Source organism: Pipistrellus hanaki (genome assembly GCF_964339955.1).
Source record: "Pipistrellus hanaki genome assembly, chromosome: 3".
Classification (NCBI taxonomy): domain Eukaryota; kingdom Metazoa; phylum Chordata; class Mammalia; order Chiroptera; family Vespertilionidae; genus Pipistrellus; species Pipistrellus hanaki.
This window is the reverse complement of record NC_140505.1, coordinates 153,289,467-153,316,941: the sequence shown is the minus strand read 5'-3', so window position 1 is coordinate 153,316,941 and position 27,475 is coordinate 153,289,467. Positions and strand designations below refer to the sequence as shown.

The 27,475-nt window shown below is 40.3% G+C and overlaps 1 protein-coding gene across 1 annotated transcript in view; it reads left to right on the top strand.

Moving 5' to 3' along the window:
• FGD4 (FYVE, RhoGEF and PH domain containing 4) overlaps nt 1–27,475 on the top strand; it is a 206,620-nt gene that overhangs the window by 148,577 nt on the left and 30,568 nt on the right. Inside the window, exons 3-6 of the mRNA XM_084877864.1 lie at nt 1,595–1,778; nt 6,674–7,181; nt 23,229–23,318; nt 26,979–27,124. Coding sequence (XP_084733990.1) covers nt 1,595–1,778; nt 6,674–7,181; nt 23,229–23,318; nt 26,979–27,124 — 928 coding nt within the window. The remainder of the gene's footprint in view (nt 1–1,594; nt 1,779–6,673; nt 7,182–23,228; nt 23,319–26,978; nt 27,125–27,475) is intronic.

Genomic DNA, 27,475 nt, shown 5'->3' with positions numbered 1-27,475 from the left:
CATTTTATTTGAAACTTTCAAGCATTTGACAGTGTCTGGGAACAAAAAAAATAAGAAATGTTTACTGAGTAAACTCAAGATTTGGATGAGTTATAACAGTCTTTGCAAACAGAATTATAAAGACCATATTTACTTCCTTTGAATATTCTAGTTATGAATGTTGAAATTACTCCTAATGATGAAACTTTTTTTGGTGGGGTGTTATCCTTTGGTTTACTATCTTGGTATGTATTTATTCTACACAGGAAATTTTTTCCTTAAGATGAACAAATATCGCACTTACGTAAGCCTTCTCCTTCCCAATAGATACTATATCAACCCTTCCCTCAAGCATATCTTAGAAAATAATATCATGTTTATAAATAATATAATTTTTCCATTGGAATTTTCTTCTCATTTGTATTTTTTTTTTTACACCACCCTCCTTTTTTTAATTTATTTTTTTTCTTTCATTTTTTAATTAAGGTATTATAGGTGTACATATCTTACCATTGGCCCTCCCTTCCTACTCCACTCCCATACATGCCCTCACCCTTCAGTGTTTTGTGTCCATTCTCATTTGTATTGAAAGGGAATGAGATGAATTGTTACACCTGTAGTTCACTGTGATATACATTTTTGTCTCTTCTCTGTATGAATTGATAACTGGCACAGACATGATAAGATCTAGGCCAGTGAGCATCAGGCAACCAACCGTCAACTGAGTTTATAAAAGAGATGAGAGGACAGAAAACCAGGGTAACCAGCTCAGGGAAATTGGGGCATGTGATTCGGAAGAGACACAATTCCCTAGCCTTCTTCCAGAAGTTAGGAGAAAGGTTTTTGTTGTTTGTTTGTTTGTTTGTTTTTATTGTTTAATTCTCACCAAAGGATAGAAGGGAAACCTTGATTTGAGAAACATTGATTGGTTGCCTCCAGTGTACCCTAACTGGACATTGAACCCACAACTAGGTATGTGTCCCGATCAAGAATCAAAACTGCCATCTTTTAATGTACAGAAGATGCTCCAACCAGCTCTAAGCCCTGGCCGGTGTTGCTCAGTGGTTAGAGTGTTGGCCCATGCACTGATCATTTTTATCTAAGATCAAATGAGATAAGATGCTTTTGTTAAATGGGAAGATGCTATAGTAATACAACATTACTGTTTGTTGCTGTTGTTTTGTTGGCTTTTATGTTTAACTTATTGGTCTGGATTCAGGCATATTTGTTATTCACTGTTATTAAAAATGTGTTTTGTAAGCAAGCGGAATGTCTCTAGGAATTAGTTTCAAATTCAGCACTCTTTTCTCTGATTAGATAAATAACTGCTATGTTATCTCCAATAGTATTGGAATGCCATGGCCCTCTGTAGACCCCTAATAATACCATTTTTCAAATGACCTAAAATGAAAAAGAACCACTTGAATCTTGGAAATGAAATTTCTATAGGACACAGAGCCAAGATAGATAGACATCCCTCGTTAAGTTTCAATACAACGTTGACAGACCTTTTTATAAAAGTTTGATAATGCTGAAGAGTTTTATACCCAGGACTCCAGATTTTGCTTTGTTTTTGTTAAGGAAATACTGAATTCTATTAATTCTTTTTCTACAGTGCCTCCAAAGCCATTACATCTGCAGCACTCACCTTTGTCCAGTATACACCCAGCCCCTAAGCATAAAGCTTTATCTAGTACAGCACCCAGGATGGAGGAAGTTAAACCTGCCTCTGCTTCTTGTGTCTCAAAAGAAAAATCCAGTAAAATATCAGATCTCATCAGTCGCTTTGAAGGAGGCAGGTAAGAGCTAATTCACAATGGGAGAAGGCAGAGGGGAGACGAAAGCTGAGTTTTGAAAAAGATGATCGAGTCATAAGTTTTCCAAGTCCAACATATATCTTCTTCCATCGGGTTTGGTAGGCCTTTAGAAAGAGTGGATTTTAAATGCATTTAATCTTGCCCTCATGTAAACTGTCATGGACTGTTCGTTATCTGTGTGCAGCACTAATAGCACCCGCTTCTTCACATTGTGTGCTTTGTATGTTATGGGGATGCCCTCTCACAGCCTCGGTGTCTGTCCTTGGGGCCATTGTGTTGGTCACTGGCTATTGGGTTGGAAAGGCAGGAGGTTGTCTCTATCTCTGTTTCTTGCTTTGTATGTTTATGGATGTGACTCCAGGGGGCCTGTCCCATCTCTGTAGGCTTCTTTCTGACGCACTGTGTTTAATGTGGGTCTTCTGTATCCCTTCAGTATCTGTTTCCCCTCTCTCCACACCCCTGTTCTTACTATATACTAGGTATTGTGAAGAGATATCGACAATTGATATAGTTTTATATTCTTTAGTTCTAATGTTTCAAAAAATGGTAGGTGAGACACTGTGTATTTCTCAAAGAAGAAAAACCCACCAAAAAAAAATTCACATAAGTTGCTTTTCTACTTATATGACCTCAATTTTTTTTTTTTGTTTATTTTTAGAATTCCCATCATTGACAAATACAGTTTTGGAAAAATTTTATCAGAAGCATTTTGTTATTTTTATGCCACCAAGAGACTGTCTATAATTTAACAGAATTGTATAAGTTTACTCTCATCCTTGTAGCCACTAATTTCCATTAAATCCAGTGTAATATTTGGGAGTATTAGGTGGTTTTATTGTTTGCAGGATTTATTGTTATAGATGTGGTGAACCAAAGTTTGGAAATGCTTTCAAAATCTCCTGGAAATTGTGACCCATTACAAAGCGGCTGTGTCCCTCATTTAAAATGAGACTATATTTAGTTAACAAGTTCTGGAGAAAGTTCAGAAGCCTGACTTCAATTTTCATTCCTCGTCAGTTGTGGGAGCCTGAGTCATAAATATTTAAATTTCAACATCTCCACCTCGGAAGTAGGATTTTTTAATAGTTTTACTATCTTAAATTATAAAATATAATAAATGATTTAATTCCACTTAAAGTTTTTGTTTCCCAGAACAAGTTGGAGCATGACCCCTCCTATTTACATGTTTCAAGGGCCATGCCTATGACAGTAACATAGCGGGGCCCTGGAGCCCTGGCCCTGTTCACGGTGTGTGCTAGGACCCGAATCCCCTGAGTGGGTCAGTATTCCAAAGGTTGAGTCCTCTACACCTCACAATTCGGTCACCCACGCTTTGCCTTCTTCTCCATATGCAAAAGGTACACAGTGTTCCCACTCATTGACACCAGTTTTCTTTTACTCTTTCAGACTTCACAGATACAAAGTCACATTTTGATGCAAAGCTAGAAGGTTGGATCTCAAGAGAGATGTGCTGTAACTTATGACATTTTAAGAAAACTTGTTCTAAGTGAAGCTAGGATATCACGTGAGCATTTTGGCAAATGTGCTGAAGGACTGTTACTTGTGGTCACGTCCACTGCCAATACGAAACATAACTGTACATTCCTAGTGAGATGTTACGAGTAGAAACTGACCCTAGAAGTGCCCGAGGGGTTCGTACTGCAGTGGGTCTATGGGGCTTGAATGGGAAGTTTGTGTTTCCTGTCCACTGGTGTCCATGTGCCTGCAGGATAGCTCTCAGGTTACTGGCATACCCCAGTTATTACAGCTTGAACGGCACCCTGTGGAACAGAGGGAGATTCGCGGGCTGTGGGTCACCAGTCGATTGACAGGAAGAACTGATATCTGCTGCAGTGGCATCGTAGAAGACCAGTTCCACCTGTTAATGCCTTACCCATGTAGCTGAGTTTCCCTCCTCACAATAATCTATTGATAGATAGCTCTGTTTTATTAGGATAGGTGACATAGAGGAGGTATTTGAAACAAGTGAAATTTTACTTTTCACTGTATTTTAGATATATTTTTTTCTTATTGGAGAGTAAAAGAAACTACAGTCTTTTAAACCTATGACTTATTTCAGGATTTTAGAAATAAGTAACATTTTCCCACAAAACCGAACATTGTTTTTTGTGTATGTTTTTGTTTGTTTGTATGTTTGTTTTTATCAAGGACACTGCTAGGCCAACTGTTTTTTCTCCAAAGCATCAGGAATCTCCTACGTACTAACCACTGCTTTTACTAACCGCGCGCTCCCCCCACTCCCCACCACCACCACCACCACCACCACCACCACCACCTCATCCCTTACCCCATTCCCCCCACATATCCGTGGGATGTCACTTATTGCAGGAAATTCCCTCCTGTAATCCACTGCAGTCCTTTCCAGAAATCCTAGGCAAACACAGAGCTTGCTACAGAGGATCTTCTGAGGGTTTTTCTACTGGGTTGCTGGTGGCTTATGTGGTCAGAAAAAGGAGCACAGTTCGATCCTGTTTTCTAAGCGCCGTTTGGGGACTTATCAAGGCCAAGGGTATACTTCATAGAAGACAACTTGCATTGATGGAGTGTGTCACATTTATTTATTTTGATAACCTCCAACATTTACGGAAATGACATGCTCTCCTACCAGTATGTTCCTTCCTGTGGAGCTGAGACTGACCATGTCTTCTTTCTTCCTTACTACTTCTTGTCTAATGCTATTCCCTGTTCCATTTTCCAGTCCAGATCAGCGGTGTCTAGAAGGAGTAGAGCAAGGGGGACAGGGATCCACAGCCCAGCATCATCCATGGCCCTTGCTGCTGTGTCTCTCCCCCCCACCCCCCCATCTCTACCCTCTGATGTCTTCCTGTGCTGGGGAGGATGCGAGCTCTGGGCTGTTTTTCCACATTTGTATGCAGCCTATTCATCTGCTCCTCACTCCCTCCTTCATGGCCCAATGCATTTATTATAATGTGGGGTTAAGGCTGTGGGATTTAGCATCATACTTCATGGTTTGAACTCTGGCCTTCTCATGTGTTAGCCATGTGACATTGCCACATTGTGTAAGTTTCAAAGCCTGCATTTATGGGGTCCCTACTTTGGAAATATTATGAGGATGAAACAGGATAACTATTGTGAAGGGCTTGGTGTAGGTTTTCGCACTTAATAAATGTTAGCTGCTAATACTGAACTGGTGCCATGATCATCATCATGACCACAGTTATTTATTACTCACTGAGTACTTGTTGAGCACTTTTCATATGGCAAGTGCTGGGCTAAGGAATCGAGATAGCGCAGGACAGGTACTCTCAGCACCCTCTTGGAGCATTAGTCTAAAAAATTTATCTTTATTCCTCATTAGATCATAGGAATCTGTCCAAGACTGCAGCCTAGAGTTTTATGTTTTTCCTCCCTGGAATCCTAGGTTAAAATGCTATACAAATATTCCCATAGAAATATTGAAATACACTGAGTGGCCAGATTATTATGATTTCTGAATGTGTAATAATCTGGCCACTCAGTGTATATCCTATATAATAAAAGGCTGATATGCAAATTGTCCCCTTGACCAGGAGTTCGACCAACAAGCAGGCTGGCCAACCACCCATGTCCCCTCCTCCTGGCCAAGCTGGCTGGATCCCACCCATGCACATGCACACATTCATCCACCGGGCTCCTCTAATATATATATATACACACACACTCTGAGTGGCCAGATTATTATGAGTTCAGAGATCATAATAACCTGGCCACTCAGTGTATATTGGCAGTTAGGTTCCATCATACTTTTGTGGTTCTTTGCGGTGGTAAGTAATAATAAGGGCTTTAAAGAAAATGAAAATAACATGTGGTGGAGTGTGCTGTCATAGAGAGAACCATCCAGGAGGTGACATCTGAGCAGTGTCTTAGGGAAGGAGGTCCTGGGCAGAGAGAACAGCAGCGCAGAGACCCTTAGAGGCATGTGTTCACTTATTGGGAGGTGGGGGGACAGCGAGGAGACAGGAATGACAAGAGCACTGGGAGTGAGGAGAGATGGAATTTAATGAGGCCAGGCTAGCAGAGTATATGCAGAATCTCCAGGGCCATGGTCAGGGTGCCAGATTGACCTTTAAGCGTGTGGGGAAGCCCGCACTGAGTGTGATCTCTGGCTGACTTAGACTAGATTGGCAGGGACCGGGCGTGGGGGTGGAAAGATCGGTTAGGAGGCGACGGCAGCATGTGTAATCAAGTTTTTGAGATGTGTTTCGCTTTCCAAACAAACATAACTTTTGGTTTCTGACCTCGTACATTGAGGACCGGCTCTATTTATTTTTAAAATGTTACAGAAAGTAGAAGTCTTGGCAAAAGATGGTTTTATAAATATAAGTATTTCAAGTCTCTACTAACTAGCAATATTGATGAACAGCCCAAGGAAATGTTTCAGCCCTCATAGATAATGGTCAGGCCTCTGTCACCTTTATGTAAATGTTCCTTGAAGTGCAGAGAGCATTGCCAGAGACTGAAAACTACACTGGAATATTCTTTTTTTTTTTTTTTAAATATATTTTATTGATTTTGTACAGAGAGGAAGGGAGAGAGACAGAGAGTTAGAAACATCGATGAGAGTGAGTCATCAATCAGCTGCCTCTTGCACACCTCCCACTGGGGATGCGCCCGCAACCAAGGTACATGCCCTTGACCGGAATTGAGCCCGGGACCCTTCAGTCCCCAAGCCGACGCTCTATCCACTGAGCCAAACCGATCCCAGCTACACTGGAATATTCTTACCTGTGTTTCTAAAACCATCAGAAGGGGAAATGTCTTTACTAACTATCCCTTTCCGCTGGAATAAGCTTGTTTTTATTCTGGAGGTGGTCCATGCCAGTGTTCTCACACTTCCTCTGTATTTCGTCTTTCAGCACATTATCAAGTTACGGCGACTTGAAGAAAAATTCAGCTGTGAATCTAAATGCTCCTAGAACCGCGGGAAGGCATGGATTGACAACCGCACCTCAGCAAAAGCTCCCTGCCCGGCACCCACCGCAGAAGCGGGGAAATGATCTAGAGCTATCTCAGGGTGCACACACTTGCGTGGCTAACGGTGTGATGGAGGCACAGAACCAGGTGGAATGCAAGGAGGATAAAGTGGCCGCTGGTAGCCCAGATGCTCTTGTTCAAACTGCTGAACCCTTGCTGGACAGGAACTTAGTGAATGGAGCAGGAGGTGAGAGTACCATGGACCCTGCCTCACCCACAGCAAATGACTGCGAGGGAAATGCTTCTGACAGCAGCTGCAGGACTCCCAGTGTGGGCCCAGCCCTCCCCCTGGACGAAGACAGGGCAGACACAGACGCCACGGCTCAAGAGAAGGAAAACGGAGAAAGCCCTTCGGAACTGGACCAGCTGGATCAGCACCAGGAGGGGAAGGTAAGGCATGAGACCAGCTCATATGTAGGAGGGAGCACTGATCATTTAAAAAGAATCATTGTTTTAAAAAATACGTTTTTATTTATATGAGAGAGAGAGAGGGGAAAGGAGAAGGATAGAGAGAGAAACATCGATGAGAGAGAATCATCTATTGGCTGCCTCCTGCACACCTCATTACTGGTAATGGGATCGAGCCCACAACCTGGGCATGTGCCCTGACTGGGAATCGGACCGTGATCTCCTGGTTCATAGGTCGATGCTCCGCCATCGTTTTAAAACTCTGTTTCATAGCACCCGTGAAATGAATGAGTCAGATCACCTTTCGCCCTAAGGAAACAGTTTTCTAGCTCTCGCTGGTAGTGGGTGTTTCCCCTACTTTCTGTAGGTTCTGTCCACCTGTTGTGATTTCAGGATTCAGAGGAGTGTGACAACTTTGATACAGGCAAACCACAACCTCGCTTTTGTTTACATAGGAAGAAAATGTTCTTCGTTGCTAGGTGTTGGGGATGCACCCCTAATATTGATGGTCTAAGCAAGAGAAAATTGCATAATCTTTGCTTTTCAGACATTTCTAATAAAATAAAAGACATAGACTTGGAAGATTAACATGTACTAGCAAATGTGTCTTGTAAGGACAGGAATATGGAAGTAGTCACAAATTAGCCAATAGCTATCTGTAACTCTTTCCAGGCTTCCGAACTGTTTTTTGTTTGTTTGTTTGTTTGTTTGTTTAATCTAATTGACACACAATTTTGTAATTAGAAGACTCCTTAAAAATTGCCTGAGCCAGCAATTCATTTATAGAAGTAGAAACAGTCCCAGAAAGCTGAAGTGATTTTCCAGGGTTATAATAATAGCCGAGACCCCTTGTGCCCTGATTCCCAGGCCAGTGTTATATCCCGGATGCCATGACTCACATAAATGCCAAAATGTGGGAAATGTCATTGAGTGCAGCAGCCAGGAATGATTTACTCGCGGGGGGTGAGACCGTGGCCTACTGGACGTTGGTACCCTTTCTAAAGGGTCCTGTGAACCACCCGAGTGGCATTTCTGCCCTTGTGCCAGCAGAGAGCTGACGTGGTGAAATGTGCTCATCGTTAACCTGTGCTATCACAGAAACTTTGATACAATTGCAGTGGTAAGACCGTTGCATTTGTATTCTTTATCCATGTCAGCGTGGTGCTTCTGAAATATAGTAATAAGTAATGGCTTTTACAAAGTATTTGGAATTTCTTGGATTAGAGGTGCCATGGAGGCATCATTGTAGATGCTGGAATAGAAAGTTGTTTGCGTCTTTGAAGACAAGAAAAACGTCTCCACTGCTTAGTCTCTCATCAGTTTTAAATAACAATCTAGGTAGGAGAGTTGGAAAATTTGATAATTCTATCAAAATTTGTAAGTGACAAATCCAAGTCCTACATCTGTATACTTTTTTTTTTAAATGGTGCTGTAGCTTAACTGGCATTAACATAGGCAGAAATTCAAAAGGGCTGATACTAAAATACTAGACCTTTAAAGTGAACCCACCTTACGGTACAATTTTCACTGTCCCTGAAACAAAAGACAATTCCAAAAAGGAGGTTTGGGGAATTGATTTTTAAATGCTGACTTTCAAGCAAGGAAAGTTCAGAGGAGGAAGTGGGTGGGAAAAAGTGAGTCATACTTGGTGACATCTGAAACAGGACATTGCAAAGTGACTCTCTGCACTTCAAGCAGACTGTCTCTGCTTGAACCATGGTGCGTGGAAGAGAAGAGAAGGTTAGAATCAAGAAACTCAAAACTCAGACAGCTGTTCTTTTACTGCTGGGAGGATGCCACCGGCAAGTATTTATAAAGCAGTAAGAACCGTTCTTTTTTATTTTATTTTAATATACTTTATTGATTTTTTACAGGAAGGAAGGAAGAGAGATAGAGAGTTAGAAATATCAATGAAAGGGAAACATTAATCAGCTGCCTCCTGCACACCCCCTACTGGGTATGTGCCCGCAACCAAGCTAGTATATGCCTTTGACCGGAATCGAACCTGGGACCCTTGAGTTTGCAGGCCAGCGCTCTGTCCACTGAGCCAAACTGGTTAGGGCAGAGCCATTCTTATTAAGGGAAATATTTTAGTTGGTAATGATGCCTGTGGTTGCTGGGTACTACACTCCCCTCTCCCCCATCCCCACTGTCATACAGTATTATGTGTCCATTTTCAGAGATCAGTTTGGGAGAGACTTAATCAGGCTTCTGTATTAAACGAGTGAAATCTAGAAGAGTACAGCTGCCCTCCCTCCTAAATGGGAATGTTAAGTAGTGGATGGCATGTGCTCTGTGTGGGAAGAAAATAATTTTTTTTCTCTGCAGAGCTGTAGATCTGAACACCACATGTCTCCCATCCGGAAAAGAGTCTTAGGACTTAATTTCTACGTGGTGACCATGTGCTCCTCTCTGCTGCTCTGATGCTTGTCGCATTGCCTTTCCTTGTTCCAAAGGACAAACATAAATGTTAGTAGTGTTAGGATGGTAACTTTTATATTACGTACATTTTACTGTAATTAAGCATGAAACAGAAATCTTAATTTAGCCGTATAGAGTGAACCAAACAACCAGAACCAGGAAATCTGGAGGCAGCTTCTGGCTTGTCCACTCACTGATGGTACCACTTTCAACAAGTCAGTTTTTTGTGCCTTTAGTTGAAGGCTATAAACTGATGATGGTAACAGCGTCTAAGTAGGTACGTTCCTTTGTTAGCACAGCCCTCCAGGCAAGCATACTTGAGGAGGCTGCAGGTGGGGGGGAGAGGGAAAGAGGTTGAGGAGTTGGAGTTGAAATTTGTGTTAATCAAAAGTAGCTTAATTAGGAGACTCAGGTAAATGAGTCAATACATTTTAGAATGAATGTTATTAAAAATGGTCACCCTTTCTCAAGACTTGTGGGCTTTGGTGGGTCAGCTTTAGTAGACATGCACTGATGTGGAATGCTATATAGATGTAACCTTCTCTTTCGTTTGTATGAGCTTTCTAATACCCAATTATATACTTTAATGTACTGTATTTGTATACTTTTTCTGATATTTATTGTTTCCCTCTATAAATTTATACTATAGGTCAAATATAAACGTGTGTAGATATAAGCTTTTTAAGACTAAAGTTTAAATTAATAACAAATCTCTATTACCGGCAGCATAAGCTCAAAGTAGCAACATTGAATCTAAAAATAACAATTTTTTTTAAAGACTGTAACAAGTAGTTTCATTTTTTTAAGTCAGAATATTATTATTATGTAGAGTTAAAATACCCACTGGGATGGTTTCCTACCTCATAAAATGTAATACCAAAAGAGATTTAGAGGCTCCTCAATATACAGTAACTATAGTCCCCCAGAAGCCTCCGATTTTTTGCCTTTTCTTCTTCACCTCCCCATCCTTCACAGGACGGTATGGAATTTTTGCAAAATAATATAAATGGACTGTGTATAAACAAGTTCTTGCTTTTTAGAATCCCAATCCCTGGGCCAAAGCTCCTTTAAGATATTTAAATTGCCCTAGACTTGTTGGCTTTTACTTTCCTATAAAAGACTTCTTTCTAAACCTGTATCAATAATCATGCTGATTGACCTGCATTGTCCTCAATTCATTGCTACAGGAAAGGGGAGGATGTAGTTGCTATTGTCTGCCTCTGACTTCATGACTAGAGGGAATCTAGTACCGGGCCAGATCCTAGACTGCTAGACCTGATGGGCAACATTATTGCCTTCATCACAGTCTTCTGCCACTCCTCCTCCTCCTCCTCCTCCTCCTGTTCTTTCTCCTCCTCTTACTACTACTCCTCCTCCTCCCCCTCCTCCTCCCTCTCCTTCTCTTCCTCCTCCTTCTTCTCCTCCTCTTCTTCCTCCTCCTCCTCCTCCTCCTCCTCCTCCTCCTCCTCCTCCTCCTCCTCCTCCTCTTCTTCCTCCTCCTCCTCCCCCTCCTCCTTCTCCTCCTCCTCCTCCTTCTACTTCTTTAAAAAAATCATTGAATGTGGTGGCAGATGGGTATCTCTCAATGAAACCAAAAGCATGTGACAAGCTAGCAGTGCCATGCCACCCTTGTGATGCATTCAGTCTTGGTCCTTGTGGTGCTTCATCCTCACCCCATGTTCCAGGATTCTCTCTGGTTTCTTGATAGTTGGTAGTTGTTCCTGGGGGAGGGGGAGTGAAGTCAGGAACAGCCTATGTCACCATGTTAGTCATGTCATTCCCTAGAGATAATTTTTAAATTTTAATTTTTGATTTCACCAACAATGAGAGAAATTATATAAAGTAGGAGATAGATGAAGAAGGAGGTGGCTAGCCACAAAGTACAGATTTATAGAAACATTTTTAAAAAGTAAAAAAAAACAAACCTTTAATGTTTACTCCCTAGTTATTTCTGGTTTTTTAATTACAATTTATTTATTATATTATTACATAAGACTTGAGGGTTTATAACTTTTGAACATAAAATTAAAATAATCGTCTCCTTGGGAAAAGAATGGCAGAGAATCAAATTCAGAAGTAAATTTGTGAATAGAAAACTATTGCTTTAATTCAAACCAACTCACTTTTCCTCTTTTTCTATCAATCCACCCCACCCCCTACTAAGTCTAATCCTAATCATTAAAATTGTTAATTAAATTTACAGGATATGATGTGAGGTATCAAAGTTTTCTGGGAGTTAAAACAATGCTTATGTTGGTTCTTCATTTTTTATGGTAGGCAGCAGGTTTTGTTTTTGTTTTGTTTTTAAATATATTTTATTGATTTTGTACAGATAGGAAGGGAGAGGGATAGAGAGTTAGAAACATCGATGAGAGAGAGTCATCAATCAGCTGCCTCTTGCACACCCCCTAGGGGGGTTATGCCCACAACCAAGGTACATGCCCTTGACCGGAATCGAACCCGGGACCCTTCAGTCCCCAAGCCGACGCTCTATCCATTGAGCCAAACCAGTTTCGGCTGTTTTGATAAAGCTTTACATTTTCTTAAGTTCACTTCTTAAAAAATAAGGATAACTGTTGAGGTCTCATTAGATTAGAAGACATAGTAAGTCACTCCTTAGCTATTTCTTCTCTTGCCAAATGAGGGGTAATTCCAAGCAAATGAAAGCACTGCCAAGAAATTACCCAGCTGCACTGGTCAGCCTCTTACTGTTGCTACTAGAGGCCCAGTGCACAAAATTAGTGCATGGTGGGATTCCTAGGCCTGGGCAGTGATCAGGCTGATCAGGTTCTGCGCCTCCCTGCCTCCTTCTTCCCTCACTGCCCATGTGCACCACCACCGTGCAGTACCTCCCCCCCACCCTCTTTTTCCACTCACTGCCCATGTGCACCACCACTGTGCACCACCCCACCTTCCCTTTTTCCACTCACTGCCCATGTCCACTGCCACCCACTCCCAGTTCCCCATTTCAGCCTAGGGCCCTGCCGCAATTGGGCGATTGCAACTATCAGGGACTGCCAGTTGGGGGAGGGGCCTGCCGGCCAGCAGGAAAATCTAGGGGAGGGACCTAGGCAGTTGGTCTCCAGCCTCAAGGAGGGAGCTGGGCGTCTGCCCTCCTGGGAAAAGGGCCACATCCGCTGCCAGCCAACCTGGTTCCCCGTGTCAGCCTGGGGGCTGGCCCCGACTGGGCGATCAGAGACTGTCGGCTGGGGAGAGGGACCAGGAGGTTGGCCTGCAGGCCCCATTGTCAATCAGTGTCTGCAGGCTGGGGGCAGCTCCTATTTTGAGCATCTGCCCCCTGGTGGTCAGTACGCATCATAATGACGGGTCATTCTGGTCGTTCCAGTCATTTCATTGTAACAGTTGCTTTGGCTTGTATACATTTATATAGACTAGAGGCCCAGTGCACAAAATTTGTGCACAGGGGGTGGGGGAGAGGCCCCCTCAGCCCAGCCTGCACCCTCTTCAGTCCGGGACCTCTCGGGGGATGTCCGACTGCCGATTTAGGCCCGATCCTGTTGACATACCTCTCACAATCCTGGACCACTATCTCCTAACCACACACCTGTCTGCCTGCCTGATCACCCCTAACGGCCTCTGCCTGCTGGCCTGGTCACCCCTAACTGCCCCCCGTTCCCTTCCGCCTATTCACCCCTAACTTCCTCTGCCTGCCAGCCTGGTCATCCCCAACTGCCCCCTCTGCCGGCCTGGTCGCCTCTCACTGCCCCTGGTCACCCCTCACTGTCCACCAGCCTGGTCGCCCCACACAATCTGCTGTTCAGTTGTTTGGTTGTGCCTCACTGCCTCCCCCTGCCAGCCTGGTTGCCCCCCACAGCCTGCTCTTCAGTCGACTGGTTGTTTCGGTTGTCATGGTCACTGCGTTTTTATATAGATTATTACAATGAGAGTGCCAACTAAAATTGGAGTGTTAAAACAATGTGCAGGATAAGGAAAGTTGTCCACTAACCATGTGGATAGTTCATACACTCTTGAGGATAGCTTTGGTTTTTTCTTTCTTTTTTTCTATCAATCCTCGCCCAAGGATATTTTTTCCATTTATTTTTAGAGAAAGTGGAAGGGAGAGGGGGAGACCAAGAGAGAGAAACATTGATGTGAGACACATTGATCGATTGCCTCCTGCACGCATCCTGACCAGGGCCAGGGATCGGGCCTGCAACTGAAGTATGTGCCCTTGACTGGAATCGAACTCTTGACCCTTCAGTCCATGGGCCAGTGCTCTAACCACTGCACAAACCTAGGGTGAAGAAAGCTTTTCTTTATTCATTCATAACTGAATGGTGAACTCAGAACCTTCTTTGTTTTGTGGTGACTTTGTATAGTATGTTGGCAAGATACAAGAAAGAAATGAGAAGAAATGAACTTCATGGAGCCTGTACCTGAAAAAATCACACCTGTTGTTCAACCTGAAAATGCAGTGGGCCAGGTCCAGCCTCCAGGTGCTAAAACAAAAGAACAGCACAAACCTTGCCCAGAAAGCCTCAGTCTACTGAGCAGAGAGGAACACAAGTAAATCACCATAATATGGTGATATACGTGCTTCGGAAACACAGGTGAAGAAACAAAGATGCCTGGAGGAGGGCTAGATGAGGGGCAGGCTGTGAGAAGCAATCGAATTGGGCTTGGAGAAAGAATGGGAGGTCGCTGGATGATCCAGACCTGAAGGGAAGAAGGTGTTGAGTGTGTCTAGGAAGGAGGAAAGTGTGAGGAATAAGTATAGGCAAGAAAGTGGGTGCCATAATTGGTGTATTTCTGGCCTCATAATAATAGTTCAGAGGGCTAGAGAAATGAGTGAAGGGGTAGAGGGATAGGCTTAAAAAAAATGTAAGCAAAGGACAAATCAAAATAGCTTAACTTGCATTGCCTAGGTTGTATTTTCTCTCCTGTTAGGACAATGGAGATTTCTCCTTATGTGTCATCTCCTGTTATAAAAAAGATTTTTTTAATAGTCAATAAATATTTATTGAATAAATGTATAAAAGAATTTATTAAATCAGACACATGTGCTTCCTAATTCAATATAAACCCTTAAGAAAGGGCATTTCTTTTTCCTTTATTTTTGTTTATTTTTTTGGTTAATCCTCACCTGAGGATATTTTTCCATTGATTTTTAGAGAGTGGAAGGGCATGTGCCCTGACTGGGAATTGAACCATGACCTCCTGGTTCATAGGTTGACACTCAACCACTGAACCACACTGAAACATCTGGCTATAGAATGTTTATTAATACAACATATAATTTTGTCAATAAAATGGTTTTTAAAATGTTAAAATAACGTTTTCATTAACTTAACAGAGTAAATTTAAGATTAGACTTAGTCTGTAAAATAGTTTCTGAATTTCTCCAAGTTTCCTAGGTCTCTTCTGATTTCAATAATCTATATTCATTTCTATATTCATTTATTTTAAGAACATTGGGAGTAATGATTAAAAAAGATTTTTGAAAGTCTAACTAAAAATAATTCTCAAAGAAAAATCAATAGAAAATACACAAAGCATCTATAGTTCTCTCACTCAGAGAGAACTGCTTTGATGTTTAACATTCCACCTTGTTTTATTGAGCCGATTATTTTAAGACCATATTCAGTAGCATAATATATGGTCATTCTGCATCCTGTTTTGTTTGATGAAGCATAGGGGTCCCCCCCCTCCCCTCCGCCATGTTATTTCAGACTTTCCATAAGCCTGGTACTCTCTGGCCTCAGAAACAATTAAAGCATGGAAGTGACATGAATTTATAACTGGGTTTTAGAAAAACTAGTCAGATGAAAGGAAAAACAGATGGAGCAGGGCACACAACAGCAACTTCAATATTCCATTTGTGACAGGATGAGGTCCTTGCTGCTGTGTTGGGTTAGGACCAGGAAGAGAGATTTCTGAGGGTCCGGTAACTGGAGGTGGGGAATGAGTCATATTCAACTCCTAGCTTGAATGGGTGGCGGGTGGTATACCATTATTGAACTTCAAGGAAATAAAAGGAGCAACATATATTGGGGCAAAAAAATAAATTGGATTTAAACATACTGAATTTGAAGGACTTCATCTTGTCCAGGTGAAAATGTCTAAAACAAAAGTAGAATATTCTGGAGATATTCTGTATACAAGAGTGTGATTAATATGGCCAACATAAAATATGTAGGAACAGAGAAAGGGCCAAGGACCGAGCCCTAAAAGCACAAACATAATCAAAAGAGGAACATAGTGTATTAACAGAAGAAAAAAGAGAGAGTGATGTTGTGAGAACCAATGGGCTTGAGCTGGTAGAACTCGTGGGGTTATTGGTGAGTTTATGAGGACAGTGGTCATTTAGAATATGGAACTCCAGCTGACCTGGAGCCGTAGGTCTTTCCAGGGATAGGACAGCTCGCTGGCTCAGTGAACCTGGGTAATTAAATTAAACTGAGTGAATTATGTTGTACCTATACTGGGTGCAAGGTATTACAGTGAATACAATGAGGAAACTTACAGTCAAGAAGGAGTATTAAGATAAGTGACCATTATTTAAGATATGAGGTGAAGGGGGAAAGGAGAATTCCAAGGTAAGCTAAGGTTCTGGAGCACAGTGGAGAGGATGAATTCCCTGTGGTGAGCAGAAGTGGAGAAGCCAGGCAGACCTGGAACTCAGAGAGGTACGGAGAGACCACAGCATAGAGGTGGTACCAAGGCTTGGTGTTGGATGTGTTGATTTGGGAAGTGCCTGTTGAAGCTAGCGAGATGTCCTCAAGAGATGAGGCTTGGAACTTGAGGACAGTGGAGAAGGTTGGCTCCTGTGATAACGTATGACTCTGACTTTGAAGGTCCAGGTCAAAGATGGAGGAACCATTCAGCAGTCTTCCCACCATTGCTCAGGGCCTGGAACTCAAGAAAGAGAAGAAGCAAACCTGGAGTGGGGGTGAATCAGGGTCAGCTAATTTGCAGTGCAAAGCACACAGAAATAACAGTCAGGGACAGGGGTTCACACAGTGTTGCCATGAACCAGATTTGGGACAGTCAGGTACATCAAGGTCACAATGCACGTGTAGATCCAATTTAGTGTGGGTGTGAGAGGAATGGAAAGGTCAGATCTTGAAAACATAGCAGTTGTGTGTGGCTTTAAAAAACAAAGCAATATGTGTCTTAGAAAAAGGAAAAGAAAACAGTACCTGGTGGTCAGGAAGACAGACTCAAGAGCCAGAATTCTCTAGGTTTGAATCCCAACTCAGCCACTTATCAGCCGAATGACCTTGAGCAGGTCACTCAACCTCTCTAAACCCAGTTTCCTCATCTATGAAATGGAGAAAATAATACCTACCAACTACCTCATAACATTGTAACAAGGCCTAGGTCATTTAATTGTTATAAAGGACTTAGAACAGTGCCTTGAAACACAATATGAGCTATGTGCTTGTTAAATTAAATATAAAATAAAATCCTGTTTCCCCATTTGTAATTCAAGATGAATAGACCCGTGACCATGTCCCTCAGTAGACCCAGAATTCAACATATCTTGCCTGGTGAATATCCCAGCACCTTCTATCATTTCTGTTTTAAACTGAGATACTCCTGTGGGATGCACAAAAATAAGTTTGCATGCCTCTTCCTTTTTAACTTAGGTTTTCTATGTTTTGTTTCTCTTGCCTAAAAACCATAGCTTATTACACATAAGGCACTCGTTTATAAATATGTACAAGGTTTTAACTCTTGGGAATTATAATCAGAAATATTTATAAATGACCCAATTTCTTTGATGATCTGCCTAGACTTAGGATAGCTTAATTCAATTATTGATTGTATTTATTCAGTTCTTCTTGTTGTCTGATCTTTAATTTCTGCAAAACCCAAAGGACAGTTTAGTCTAATATATTCTAAGTTGAGTATAAGAACAGAGTTCTCTTTTTGCTACCACTTACTTCCTGTCTGATCTGATGCAAGTAACCAAATTGCCCTTGTCAGTGCAAGCTCTGTTTCTCCCTCCTCCCCTGCTTACCTCAAAAAAATGTCATTATAACCTTCAGATTAAAAGCTCTCTCACACACCTCTTCTCCTGTGTTTTGTTTTTGTTTGTTTATTTGTTTCTGCTGCAACTATGTGTAGAGAAGACATAAGATTGGAAAAGCCCTGGTGCTGGGTCCAAAGCAGGCATAGACTTTGATCTCAAAGCTTCTTGAAGATCATGCTAAAATAGCCTGATTATTTTGTGACACTGCATGATGAAGCACTGGGACAGGAGTAATGTCTGTGTGTCCCAGTGAGTATTCTTTTTTTCTTGAACCTGCTGATAAATTTCTTGCTGATTACAAATCTTCCCTGAGACCACATGACCTTACTTAGGGGATTATTACATGTTGTTAATTGAGCACGAAATCTGTGTTTTTATTCCGTTACCTTTTCATTCTCTTATTCCTCAAATTCAGAGCAAGTTCTCTAGGTTAAAAGGCTGTAACAGAGCAAGAACTTTGTTTTCACAGACCTGATTTGACTGCAGGCTCAATCGCTTAACTACTAGTAGCTGTATGACTTTTGAGCCAAATGGAAGACTTTGATATCTGAAAATACATGGAAAATGACATCAAAATTTTGATGCATCTCCTGATTTGTGGTACAAAATCAAGTGTTTATTTCCTTAAGTTAACTCATCCTGTTATGAGAGAATGGACTTCTGGGAACACAGAGATAAGTGTACCTAATACAATGCCACATCTTCCTTCTCCATGGAGAATAGAATTAACTGACAGCAGATTTGGGCAGAAATTCCCATAACCAAGAAATAGTTATTCTGGTCCTCTGAAAATCTGATAATTTATATGCATACTTGAGGCCTAATGCATAAAATCCATGCAAGGGGATCAGCCCTCTATTCATTGGGCCACAGCAGCCAGGTCTAAGTAGAATTTTTATTGAAAAAATAACAAATTAAAATGTGTGGTAGGTACCATGTTCCATTTTTAAGTGGATAAAATATTTTGTTAGTCTGTTCACTGGTAGGCACTAATGCAGCCTTGTTTTTGTTGTTGTTGCAAAGAAAGGTTAGAGTGAGAGCCAACTAGTAGTGAATAGTTACCTAAAATCACATACCACAGATAAGAATCTGATTCAGTTACCTTCTAACCGAGTGACCTTGGGCAAGTTTCCCAGATCTCTTTGAGCCTGGGGATTTTGTTTTGTTCTGTGTATGGTACTGCATGTAAAATAAGAATTGTAATGGTATCTACTTTATAAAGATGTTGTAAGGATTAGAAAGTTTTACGGCAGCATTATTATTGTTGTTTTGATTGACCTAAAACAAGGCTCCGTTGAGTCAGTGATTTCCTGACCTCAACCACAAAATCCCTTGTAATTTTTCACAAACCTACTTGAGTAATTAAACCCATCAGCAAACTTACTTTTGCTTATCTTTGAGTTAGTTTTGGCAAGGTCAGGGGCCTACTGTTAGAAGACCATCTGTGTGGAAGGAACATAGCTTTTGTTAATAATAACTGCTGTCATCCCCTAGGATTTTGCAAAATGTTACCAGGATACCCACAGTTTGCCGTGTTCAGCTAAAATATGATTTGCCGTCAGCAAAAGATTGTTGCATATAAGTATCCTAAGATCCCATAGGATGTGTTAGACTTCAGGGGTGGCTTCATTTCATGGCAATAATAGACAGTCCGGCCTGTTGGTGAACGGATTCTGACAAATAAAAGGCACATTATTTTATTACAGCACACATTCTGCAGGATTTTTTTTTTAAAAAATACTTGTCAGAACTAGAATCAGAACATATAAAAGAATGCAAGTCAAAAAGATACATCACTACTATTAGAATAAAGCTAAACCAGTATTTCACGAAATGTTGAAGGTTATTCTTTAAGAAGAGGAAGAAGAAGGAGGAGGAAGAAGAGGAGGAAAAGTATGAACAATAAACAGTTGAATCCAAAAATCAAAGTAAACGAACAAGAAATCTAATGAAACAAATAAACTGATGAATAAAATAGAATCAGAGGCCTGGAAACATGGAATAGACTGAGGAATCTTAGAGGAAAGGGGGGTGGGGGGTGGGAAGAGATTAACCAAAGAACTTATATGCATATGAGCATTACCTATAGATACTGACAAGACAGAGTGGTGAAGGCCTGGGGTAGGGCAGGGGCCAGGTGGAGGGGGGCAGTTGGGAGGACAAAGGGGGAGTGCATCTGTAATACTCTCACAATAAAGACACACACACACACACAAAGAATAAAACCAGAAGCTTGAAAACAATAATTACTACTACTAATAACAACCTGGATGTATCTCGAATGCATTTTGAGAAGTGAAAGAAGTCAGATGCAAAAAGGTGCAGACTGTGTGATCCCGTTTGCACACCTCTGGGACAGATAGCTCATCGTTGCCGGGCACGGGTCCCGTGAGAGCAGGGGGGCTGAGTGCGAAGAGACCTGAGATGTGGTCCACAGAAGCGTTCTGCACCTTGCTTGGGGTGGTGGTGACATGATGACAAGCATTTGTCAAAACTAAAACTTTATACCGAAAGGGCTGGTTTTGTACTATTACTTGTACATTATATCAATCAATCTGGCTTTAAAAAACAAAAACAAAGCAAACACAAAGAAAGGTTAGAGTGAGAGCCAACTATTAGTGAATAGTTACCTAAAGAAACTATTATGGTGTTGATGCAGATCAGTATTTCCTGTGTGTGGAATAACATGGTGCTTTTCCTTTCCCTGAAATGTTGACAGATCTTTTTAGGTATTTACTGTGTATTTGTGTTCACTTATTAACAGTTTCAAAGTCACGTGTTTAGGACATTGAGTATTTTACTTTCTCTGTAAGTAGTAATTGTTTAAAAATTACTTGAAAGTTTTTAAATTTCTTGGAATATATTGCATCTGTTTCATAGTATTTGTTTTCTGTGTTCATCAGAATGCTACAAATAACAAAAGTAACACTCGACCTGGCTTAAACAATGGCGACTTTTACTGGCTTCACCTCTGTGGTTATGGGATGGCTGCTCGTATCATTAAAGCCTACATAGGTCCCTCATGTACATGGAGCAGCAAAGAGAGAGCACTTTTTCCGGGGCTCTTCCTTTAAGAGCAGGGAACCTCCTCTTCCCCATTGCCTACACATTTTCTCAGGTCTCCTTGTGTCCTGAACCAATCACTGTGTACCCATTATTGTTACACCAATCAGGGCCCCCCTTTTAATCTGGGAGGGCAATGGTTACTTCCCCAAAAGAAAGGCTGCATAGTGATGAGTTACATGAACCAAATCTGGATACCATTAAGAAATTGGAAGAGCCCTAGCCGGTTTTGCTCAATGGATAGAGTGTCAGCCTGTGGACCAAAGGGTCCTGGGTTTGATTCTGGTCTAGGGCACGTACCTTGGTTGCAGGCTCCTCTCCGGCCCAGGCTATGGTCAGGGCATGTGCAAGAGGCAACCAGTCAATGTGTTTCTCTCACATCGATGTTTATCTCTGTCTTACCTTCTCTCTTCCACGCTCTCTAAAAATCAATGGAAAAATATACTTGGGTGAGGATTTAAAAAAAAAAAAAAAATGGGGGGAGGGGGAAGGATAGCAGACAGGTAAATAACAATGCTAGTGCTTTACCCTGGAAAGCGACGGCACCATTGCCATGATGGTAAAGTTTGGGATGGTGTTTTCCAGAAAAGATGAGTTTACGTTTACATGAACACTATGTCAAAGTGGTAATAACTGTCCAACAATAGTTAGGTATGTGAAAATTAAAATATTTTATTGCGTGTCAATATTTTATTGAAGCATGTGGATAAAAAGCAGGAGATAGTTAATAAGGAAAAAACTGTTCCCATTCTCATGGAAATAGCATGGGTCTGCAGATATATTTAAGTAAATATCTGTCCTGTCTCGTGTGGCCCAGCTGATTGTGCACCAAAATGTTGCCGGTATGATTCCCAGTCAGGGCACATGCCCAGATTGCAGGTGCGATCCCTGGTGGGGGGGTGTGCAGGAGGCAGCTGATCGATATTTCTCTTTCTCTTCCCCTCTCCCTTCCCTTCTTTCTAAAAATCAATGAAAGAATTAAAAAAAAAAAAAAAAAAAAAAGAATTTGAGCCCTAGACGGTTTGGTTCAGTGGCTAGAGCATTGACCTATGGACTGAAGTGTCCCAGGTTCGCTCCGGTCAAGGCCATATGCCTGGGTTGCGGGCTCCATCTATTGTGAAGGTGTGCAGGAAGCAGCCAATCAATGATTCTCTCTCATCATTGATGTTTCAATCTTTCTCTCTTCTTCTCTGAAATCAATAGAAATATATTTTAAAAAAATAAAAGGAATTTGAAATAAAATAATTTGTCTGGCATGTATGTTCCCCTCTCCCTCAACTACCTATAAATCACTCATTCTCACTTCTGAAATTTAATACTCCATTTTTCCTTTCTTCTTTAAAAAAAAAAATAATAATAATAAATTGTGGATTTAATTTTAAAATATGGGTAAAAGGCCCAGGCCAGTGTGGTTCAGTTGGTTGGAGTGTCATCCTGTATACCAAAAGGTGATGAGTTCAATTCCATGTCAAAGTATATACCCAAGTCATGGGTTTGATCCCCAGTTGGTATACATATGGGAGGCAACTGATCTCCCTCCCTCTCTCTCTCTCTCTCTCTCTCTCTTTCTCTCTCATAAAACAAAATGGGTAGAAGAAGGCAGGTGGCATAGATGAAACATAATTGTTGAATCTCATCAATGTACCTATGAAGTTCATTTTACTCTTTTCTCTACTTTTGCTATATGACTAGAGGCCTGATGCATGAGATTTGTGCAAGGGTAGGCCTTCCTTCCCCCAGCTGCCAGCTGTGCTTCCCCTGGCACCCGAGAGTGGGCTTTCCTCCCGCCCGACTTTGTCTGGAAGGACTTCCAGAATGACATCCAGTCTAATTAGCATATTACCTTTTTATTATTATAGATTGAAATTTTCCACAATGAATTGTGTTTTTTTGTGTTGTTGTTGTTGTTTTGTTTTTTTTGTTAAGGCAAAAAGTTTTGTGCATAAAGCTGACGATTATAGAAGATGACTAAGAGAATGATGAAGTCGTGTCCAAAGAGAGGTGGGGGAAGAAGCAAGAAAAGTATTGTGTCTGGGAACTGGAAAAGTTGAAAGATGTTTCTAGGCAAAGATGGATGATAGTGATAACTGAGTGCTACAGGCATCACAGGAGACATTGTTACAGGTCCTGGCTGGTATGGGTCAGATGGTTGGGCGTCATTGTGAACCTGGAGATTGCCACTTTGATCCCACACAAGGACACATCCCAGGGTTCAGGGCTCAATCCCCAGCAGGGGGTGTGCAAGAGGCAGTTGATCAAAGTTGCTCTCTCACATTGATGCTTCTCTCTCCTCCCTTCTTCTCTCTCTAAAAATCAATAATCTTTTTTTTAAAAGTTGTTACACACTATATCTAGAAAATTGCCCATTTCTAGTTTGTTACTTTCTGGTTGGATGTTTCTTGAGGGCTGAAAGGAATCGGGTACGTGAGAAGCTTGAGAAAACTGTTTTAATCAAATTAAATTTAATTAAATTTGATGAGGTGTTTATTACTTGAGAAATACTGTCCAGGCTTTATTTCCTAATATGTGCATATGTGTTCTATTTGTAGGAGACAAATGAGCAAAAACTTCACAACATAGCCAATGAACTTTTGCTTACGGAAAGAGCTTACGTCAACCGACTGGACCTCTTAGATCAGGTAATATTTTCCATTTCAGGATTATTTTCATCTTCGGCACTATACATTACTTTAACTTGATAATTAAAGTTTTTAGAAACTACAGAGAAGGACCTGACCATTTTTGGCCAGTGAAAGGAAATTTATAACATTTATAGCTTTATCAGTGAATTCATTGGTAAATATAAAGTGTTATACTTCATAAAGAACAGACTGACGGACTTTCTGTACAAGCCACAAGTATCTTTTATCCATTCTTTCAACCCTAAACACTAGTCTTGACCATTTATTGTGATTCTCTCTGCTATGTTTCTATGCTAATCTAAATGAGAGATTGTGATTCTGATGTGATACTAATATGAATAGATCACTGATTCTGTTTGGCTTGTTTGCTGTTCAGCCTTATGAGCATGACCTGAGTGGCTGCAGTCATGGGGCCAGAAGGGATATTGAGAGTTCACTTGCTCAGCCTTGTAGGAAACGGTTAATACAGTGACTAATGTCAAGTTGCACAGTCAGTATTTGTTGAATATGTGAATCTACTTTATCACATTTTGTACTTTCATCCTGGTAGAGCCTTGAGTGTTATTTCAGATGCACATTTGCAAAGAAAGTTGTTTTTTCCTCCTGGTATTTCTTTATTTTTATTTACTTATGTTTTAATTGAATTTATTGGGGGTGGCATTGCTTAATAAAATTATATAGGTTTCAGTGTACAGTTTTATAAGACATCATCTGTATATTATATGGTGTGTTCACCACCTCAGGTCAAGTCTCCTTCTTTCACCATTTATTCCCCTTTTTCTACCTCCCTCCACCCCTTTTTCCTCTGGTACTTGTGTTTAAGAGGTTTATTTTTTTATTTCTTTTTAATTATTATTATTTTTTGCTTAACCTTTCACCATTTTCACCAATTCCCCTCCCCTCTGGCAGCTGTCAGTTTGTATCTATAAGTCTGTCTATTTTGTTTGTTAGTTTATTTTGGTCATTAGATTCCACGTACAAATAAAATCATACGGTACTTGTCTTTTTCTGACTGGGCTTATTTCACTTAGCATAATACTCACCAGATCCATCCATTCTATTGCAAAAGGTAAGATTTCCTTCTTTTTTTATATATATAGCCAAGTAGTATTCCACTGTGTAAATGTACCACAGCTTTTTTTTTATCCACTCATCTACTAATGGGCATTTGGGCTGCTTTCAAATCTTGGCTATTGTAAATAATGCTGCATTGAAAATAGAGGTGCATATATTCTTTCAAATTAGTTTTTGAGTTTTTGGGATATGTTCTCAAAAGTGGAATTGCTGGGTCACAAGGCAGTTCCATTTTTAACTTTTGAAGTAACTCCAAATTGTTTTATGCAGTGGCTGTACCAATCTTCATTCCAACGAACAGTTCACAAGGATTCTCTTTTCTCCAGAACTTCACCAACACTTGTTGATTTATTAATGATAGCTATTCTGACAAGGTTGAGGTGATACCTCATTGTGATGATATTTTGCATTTATCTGATGACTAGTAACATTGAGCATCTGTTTGTATCTTTGGAGAAGTGTCTATTCAGGACCTTTGCCCTTTTTTTAATTGGATTGTTCTTTTGTTTTTTTTGGGTTTTTTGGGGAGGGAGTGGTGTTGAATTATTCAAGTTCTCTATAAATTTTGGAAATTAATCCCTTATCAGATGTACTATTTGTGAATATGCCCTCCCATTCAGTGGTTTGTTTTTTGGTTTGCTGATTGTTCCCTTTACCGTGCAAAAACTTTTTAGCTTGATGTAGTCCCATTTGTTTATTTTTTCTGTTTCCCTTGCCCAAGGAGATATATCAGAAAAAATATTGCTAAGAGAAATGTCTGAGATATTACTGCCTATATCTTCTAGGATTTTATGGTTTCGAGTCTAACATCTTAGTCTTTAATCCATTTTGAGTTTATTCCTGTGTGTGGTGTGAGAAGGTGGTCTAGTTTCTTTTTTGCATGAGTTTGTCCAGTTTTCAATATTATTGAATGGACTATATTTACTCCATGGTATGTTCTTGCCTCTTTTGTCAAATATTAATTGACCATAAAGGTGTGGGTTTATTTCTGGGCTCTCTATTCTGGCCTATTAATCTATATGTCTGTACCTTGCTGTTTTGATTACTATGGCCTTGCATTATAGCCTGATATCTGGTATTGTGATTCCTCCAACTTTGTTCTAATTTCTCAAGATTGCTGTGGTTATTTGGGATCTTTTGTGGTTCCATATAAATATTCTAATTCCGTGAAAACATTTTAAAATGTAAGAGTAACTGTTGAAAACTAACGTTTCTTAATCATGCTTCAGTGATAAAAGAATAAGATAATTGGTAGATTGTCTGCTAATACAGATTCCTCTTATTAGAAGAGAGTTGCCATGCTTGAGTGTTAGTTATAGGAATTGCCCCTCTTCTGCCATTGGAAAAACTGAAACTTCATGGGAGCAGGTCATTCTGTGCATGCTCCCTATCATCAGTTCCTAGAGTTCCTGTTACGTGCAGCCCCACGGGCCGAATTAAAGCTGTGTTCTTTGAAATAATGAGTTTGCAACTCAAGTATTACTTTCCAAAGTATTTCTCCATGTCAGTCAATCTATTTTGAGTTGGTATCTTTTAAACAACTTTTTTTTTCCTCATGGAGATCACAGACCTGAAACTTTTAGGTATTCCCATAATGGAGATATGTCTTTTTTAAAAATTGGATGTGTCCCCACCTTTTCCCCCCAGCCACATAAGCTTGTTCAGCTATTGTTACCGACCATAGAAAAGTGTAGACTCTTAATTACTATAATATCCTATCTATTGGAGTCTCTAGGGACATAATTTTGTGTTATTTTTGCCTTAAGAAAATGCAGTGGAGGTGAATTTAGAAAATTAACAACCATCTGGACATTATGAAGGATCAGACCTCCTTCTGCCTACATTTAACAGAATGGCAAGAGGTATAGTAGCCCTAGTGGAGTATAGCTAAGATTGCAGATATATTTTTTTGTCTTTATGATACCCATTATTATCCATGTGCAGGAGAAGATCTTTTTGTCCTCATACCAGTGTTTCAAGTTTTGTGTCATTTTTTACTAAAAAGCAGGAAAACATTAGAGAACTGAAATAATCTTTTTTCATCCACCGATTTAAGTACCTGTTCTTCTATAAAAACTAAATTATGATGTCTTCCCTCCCCAAGTTGTGTACAGTTTTAGTAGAAAAAAGAGTTGTATGCTGACAAATGACAATACCTGTAAAGACAATATGTATTAAAGGACAAACACATCATTCAAAACATAAACAGGAGTGGAAAATGCCACAATTATGATACAAATTTAAAGTTTTCTTGTGTTTTTTTTAATCTCTTAATTCTACTTATGGGTAGGAAGGGTGAATTCTGTTAACCTCAGTTGGAAATTCTCTGGCACAAAAAAGGTTAACATCTCCTAAAAAGAGGCATAGCCTACCTTGTGTCAAAGTTTCCTAATTTTAATTCCTGGTTCTTCTTAACCAAAACACATATTCAGTCCTATAGTTAAAAAATGATTGATTTCTTGAACCATGAATTTTTCCATTTATTCAACAAAAAGTTGTTAAAAAACCTACTATGTGCACAGCACAGCACCAGGTGGTAAGCCAATAAATCTGAAGTGATGTTTGCTCTGTTCTCTTGTTCAGGTATTTTATTGCAAACTATTGGAAGAGGCCAATCGAGGCTCATTTCCAGCAGAGATGGTGAATAAAATCTTTTCTAATATTTCATCAATAAATGCCTTCCATAGTAAATTCCTATTGCCAGAACTGGAGAAACGAATGCAAGAATGGTAAGGAGTAAATAGCAAATGATATGTCTAAGGCAGTCATACTAGATGCTGCGTTATTCAGCTTTTAAATTGAAATACTAATGTTATACAAAGCTGTAGCCAAATATCTGGGCTAAATTTTTATGCTAAAGATCAATAATAGAAGGTGTACATTTTCAATTTTAGTTGAAAAGGATTTCATCTCTGCTCTTTAAACTATTTTGACTAGTGAAGATATATTATGGAGCTTGAAGATTCTTAATATCGCTTTTTATTATATCATTCCTAAACTTTGTTTAATTCTCTACCTTCCTTCATTCTCTACCAATCTCATAGCAGAGTGAATCTGATAAAGTACAGGGTGTGTGTAGA